Source organism: Meriones unguiculatus, chromosome 15 (assembly GCF_030254825.1).
Source record: "Meriones unguiculatus strain TT.TT164.6M chromosome 15, Bangor_MerUng_6.1, whole genome shotgun sequence".
NCBI classification, from domain to species: domain Eukaryota; kingdom Metazoa; phylum Chordata; class Mammalia; order Rodentia; family Muridae; genus Meriones; species Meriones unguiculatus.
This window is the reverse complement of record NC_083362.1, coordinates 71,764,398-71,769,435: the sequence shown is the minus strand read 5'-3', so window position 1 is coordinate 71,769,435 and position 5,038 is coordinate 71,764,398. Positions and strand designations below refer to the sequence as shown.

The following is a 5,038-nucleotide window of genomic DNA, read 5'->3' as shown; positions in this document are numbered from 1 at the left end:
GCCTCTCGAGTGCTGGGATTAAAGGCCTACATCACCACTATCCAGGCAATTTTACATTTTCAAGGTCTGAACCCTTACTACTTTGCAGTTGCGATGTGCTTTTACAGTGGGCGGCAGATGCTTTTCTTTCTCAGTGGGGTGAGACTATCAGTCCTCTTCGGTGTGGAACCTTCCGTGTGATAATTTAGGACAGAGCTGGGATTACCTGAATGACGTCTGGGCATCTTCCCCCTCTATTCCACAGACTCCTGCCTGCCTCAATTGCTCCATCTCTTCTGGGGAGCTGTCCCCAAATGGTTCAAGGAGCGCCATGCTCTGCAATGGCAGTGAGGTCAAGGGAAACTTTGACCCTGAGGACTTGAACCTGACTGATGAGGCCCTGAGGCTGAAGTACTTGGGGCCACAGCAGACAGAGCTGCTCATGCCCATCTGTGCCGCATATCTGTTGATCTTTGTGGTGGGCACTCTGGGCAACGCACTGACCTGCACGGTCATCCTGCGCCACAAGGCCATGAACACGCCCACCAACTTCTACCTCTTCAGCCTGGCCGTGTCCGACTTGCTGGTGCTCCTGGTGGGCCTGCCCCTGGAGCTTTACGAGATGCGGCACAACTACCCATTCCAGCTGGGCGCCGGCGGCTGCTACTTCCGGACCCTGCTCTTTGAGACTGTCTGCCTCGCTTCCGTGCTCAACGTCACCGCCCTGAGCGTGGAGCGCTATGTGGCGGTGGTGCACCCGCTCCAAGCCAAGTCTGTGATGACACGGACCCACGTGCGCCGCACGGTGGGGGCCATCTGGGTCCTCGCTGTGCTCTTCTCCCTGCCCAACACCAGCCTACACGGCCTCCAGCAGCTGCACGTGCCCTGCCGGGGACTGGTGCCCGGCTCGGCTGTGTGTACGCTGGTACGCCCCCGGGCCTTCTACAACTTAGTGATACAGACCACCACGCTGCTCTTCTTCGGCCTGCCCATGCTCACCATCACTGTGCTCTACCTGCTCATCGGGCTGCGGCTGCGGAGGGAGAGGAAGCTGCTGGAAGAAGGGGCCGAGAGCAGGAAAGCCACAGCGCTTCAGAAGAGGGGTCCCAGGAGGCTTCAGCTCCGAGACAGGGCGCGGAGGCAGGTGACCAAGATGCTGTGTAAGTGTCATTGCTGAGGAGGGGGAGGGGCCTCTCCGAGTCTGGGGAAAGAGTTGTGCTTACAGCGCGCTCCTCCCCCACCCCTCCCACCAGGGTTTCTCTGTGTAGCTCTTTGACGGGCTTAGACTCGCTTTGTAAACTAGGCTGGCCCGGAAGTCACATCGATCCACCCTCCTCGGCCTCCCTGAGCGCTTGGATTAAAGGGCTTTTCTTTGTGTGGCCCTGGATTTCCCAGACCTTGCTATGTAGACCAAGCTGTCCTCCATCTCAGAGTGTCACCTGCCTCTGCCTCCCAAATGCTGGGATTAAAGGCTTGTGCCAGCACTGCCTGGCTCTCCTATCCACTTTTTCTCCTCCTCCTCCTCCTCCTTCCCCATCTCTCTCCTCCCCCTCTTCTTCCTCCTCCTCCTCCTTCTTTTTTTTTTTTTTTTTTTGAGACAGGGTTTCTCTGTGTAACCTTGGCTGTTCTGGACTCACTTTATAGACCAGGCTGGCCTCGAAATCACAGAGATCCGCCTGCCTCTGCCTCCTGAGTGCTGGGATCAAGGGCGTGTGCCACTGCTTGGCTCTCCCGTCCTCTTTTCTAAGATGGGGGACAGTGGGCTGGAGAAGCAAAGCCAGCCACGACAGATCAAATGAGGCCTCTCTCCTCTGTGCTTACAGTCGCACTGGTGGTGGTGTTTGGCATCTGCTGGGCTCCATTCCACGCTGACCGCCTCATGTGGAGCTTGGTGTCGCACTGGACCGAGGGCCTGCTCCTGGCCTTCCAGTTTGTGCACGTTGTCTCTGGTGTCTTCTTCTACCTTGGCTCAGCAGCCAATCCAGTGCTCTACAGCCTCATGTCCAGTCGCTTCCGGGAGACCTTCCGGCAAGCCCTGGGCCTTGGAACCCAGTGCCGGGGCCGCCGCCACCAACCATGTCATGGCTCCCATAACCTCAGCAGGTTGACCACAGGCAGCACCCTGTGTGACCTGGGCTCCAGGAACAGCAGGGCTGGACCCCTAGCCGAGAATGCAGAGCCAGCGTGTCAGCAAATGACAGACCTCTCCTGAGTAAAATCTGGAAGCAGCCTCACCCCCAGGGCCTCAGACAGTCTGGTGAGCCACTCAGAAGAGCTTGGAAAGTGACCCCTGCCTTGAGGAAAAGAGCAAGCAAAAGAGGATTGAGCCCCGATTGCCAAAAACTGGCACTGAGGGCCTGGAAAGCTGACTCAGCAGTTAAGAATGCTTGCTGCTCTTCAGCACCCACCGGCAGCTTGCAGCAGTCTGTAACTCCAGCTCTAGGCCACCTGACTCTCTCTCTTGGCTTCTTAAGGCACTCACCTGCACATAGCACACACTCACATTCAAAAACAGAACCCAGATTGAACCAGGCTTATGCTGTGTGTCCCTCCTGACCCCAGACTCCCAGGTAAATTCTTCCCCACAGAACTGTCACAATCCCCTAGGGCTCAGCGATTATCCCTCCGGAGGACCCTCTTTCCTCTCAAGTTCATAAGTGTTTCCACCAGGGACTAGCTGCCATTTTGGTAACGCCTGAACTTCCGCCTATCTGTCCTTCTCCAGCCCTGGTACTGCCTTTGAGACCATCTTCACACCCTGTCCCTTCCTGGCTCTCATTTGGCACAGAAATCAGGGCCCGAGAGTGCTGCCAGGTGATAGAGGTTCCCAGAGGTCCAGGGGAGATCCGGTCTCAGCCTTTGTCGCCACCTTGCCTTGTGGCAATGAACAAATCACTGCGCCTTCCTAGGCTCTGGCTTCCTGCTTGCAAAATGAAAGGAGTGTCCACTTGCCAGTGTCACCCTTCAGCTGTGGGCATAACAAAACCAACCAACGGCTTCAGATTACCATTCCCCAAACCTGCTTTCTCTCTGACCTCCTTGTGCCCTTGTGCCAAGCTGTCCGGGGCAGGTCCTTTTCTTGTCCTGGAACCAACAGGGCCGGCACTCCGAGCTGCCGGCTGCCTTTCTCGCCAGCAGACGGGCTGAACAAAGTGCTGGATCCTGTTAGCCAGGGGACCTCTGGGGGAAGCAGCACAGGCCAACTAAGGAGCAGGAGTGGCCATGCAGGGACAGTGTTCTGGTCACAAAACTAGGGTCCCCTGTGGAGGGGGAACGTCAGCCGGGGAATTACATCCATCCGGGGGACCTGTGGACATGCTAGAGTGGGACATTTCGTGGTCAGTGATTGATGTGGCAGGGCCCAACCCACTTCAGATGGAGCCACTTCTGGGCAGGTGGTCCCAGCTACCTAAGAAAACAAGCTGAGCAAGCCACGGGGAGCAAGCCAGCTGGCCAGGTGCCCTCGCGGCTTCTGCTCCAGTTCCTGCCTCCAGGTTTCTGCCTCGGTTTCCCTTGATGGACTCTAAGCTGAAATAAACCATTTCCTCCCCAAGGTGGCTTTGGTCACTATTTTATCACAGCCATAAAAAAGTTCTGCTGAGGGGGCTGGGAGCTAGGGACAATACTTCTGTGACATTTTATGCTATCCTGAATTCCAGGGACAACCTGGTGCTCAGGAGGGACCATATTAATGGATGCACTGTGTCCGGCTGCAAGTTCCTAGGGGCTGCCCAGTGAGCTGCAGACCTCCTAATTGGTGCCCTAGGTTTCTTCATCCGGGAAAAGGAATGGTGTCAGTTTGTTTCCCATCACTGTGACAACGACATGACAGAGACAACTTAAAGATGGTGAGGTGGGCACGGTGATACACAGCTGTAATCCCAGCATCTGGGAAAGTGAGGATAGAAAGATCGTGAGTTTGAGGATAGCCTAGGCTACACACTGAAACTCCCACGGAAAACCAAATAAATAAGATTTCTTTGAGCTGGGGTCAGTCCATGGTCTTTCTTCCTTTTGTTTTTCTTTTTCTTTCTTATTTCTTCTTCTTTTTTTTTTTTAGTTTTTGTAGTTTTTTTGAGAGACAGGGTTTCTCTGTGTAGCCTTGGCTGTCCTAGACCCAGTTTGTAGACCAGGCTGACCTCAAATTCAGAGATCCACCTGCCTCTGCCTCCCGAGTGCTGGGATTATAGGGGTGCACCACCACACCAGGCCAGGCTCCATTATTTCTGCCTGTGGTGAGAGAGAAGGCTACAGCACTGGGAGGCTGCTTTTCTTAGGCAGGAAGCAGTGAAACACCCAGGGCTTTCCTTCAGTGACCTACTTCCTGTAACTTAGCCTTACTTCTAGAAGTTTTCATCACCCTCCAGTAATTCCATGAACCTGTGAATCCATCAATAGAGTACTTATTGATCCAATTACTTCGTCAGAGCTCCACTTCCAAACATGGCTGCACTGGGCACTGAGAACCAAGTTTCCAACATAAGAGCCTTATTGGGGAGGTGTTAGATCCATCATAATAGATGCAGGGAGCTGTTTACTCAATTATACAAATAATAAATGCTCACTGTAGAAATCTGGAGAATGTGGATAATAAAGGGGTGCGGGTGGGAGTGAGGGCTCAGTCCATAAAGCACTTGCCTTGTGAGCAACTCGGTCCTTAGAACCTGTGAGACAATGTCTGGTGGGTGGCATTACTGAGGATCTGAGGCTATCCTCCAGCTTACACACACACACACACACACACACACACACACACACTCATGTATGCACCTGTACACCCATGCACGAGTATGTGCAAGAACACATAGACACACACACAGGCATGTACCCACAGCATGAAGACACACACACATGCACACACCTGCACAGGCAGATACACACATTGTGCATGTACCTGCACACACACACACACACACACATGCATACATTTCAAGAGCACCTTCACCAGGAGTGGGGACAGAGGGATGGAAACCTTCGAGATGAGAAGCTGTGGAGGTCGGCTGCACCATTATTCCCCTCAATAAGATTTTCTACTTTTCCTACCAGCTGTCAGAAGCAA

General features: G+C 54.0%; 1 protein-coding gene across 1 annotated transcript; it reads left to right on the top strand.

Annotated features, from left to right (window-relative positions):
• The first annotated feature begins 250 nt into the window (after positions 1-250).
• On the top strand, positions 251-3,876 carry Nmur1 (neuromedin U receptor 1). The gene is made up of 2 exons (XM_021661301.2): positions 251-1,139; positions 1,803-3,876. Exons 1-2 carry the CDS (start codon positions 311-313, stop codon positions 2,189-2,191), a joined length of 1,218 nt encoding a protein of 405 aa, XP_021516976.2. The 5' UTR covers positions 251-310; the 3' UTR covers positions 2,192-3,876.
• Positions 3,877-5,038: the final 1,162 nt, after the last annotated feature.

Bases quoted from the DNA above. Each gene is read 5' to 3' on its own strand.
- Nmur1 (XM_021661301.2), top strand. From the start codon at position 311: ATGCTCTGCAATGGCAGTGAGGTCAAGGGAAACTTTGACCCTGAGGAC. The intron at 1,140-1,802 runs GTAAGTGTCATT...CTGTGCTTACAG, and splicing joins GCAGGTGACCAAGATGCTGT to TCGCACTGGTGGTGGTGTTT.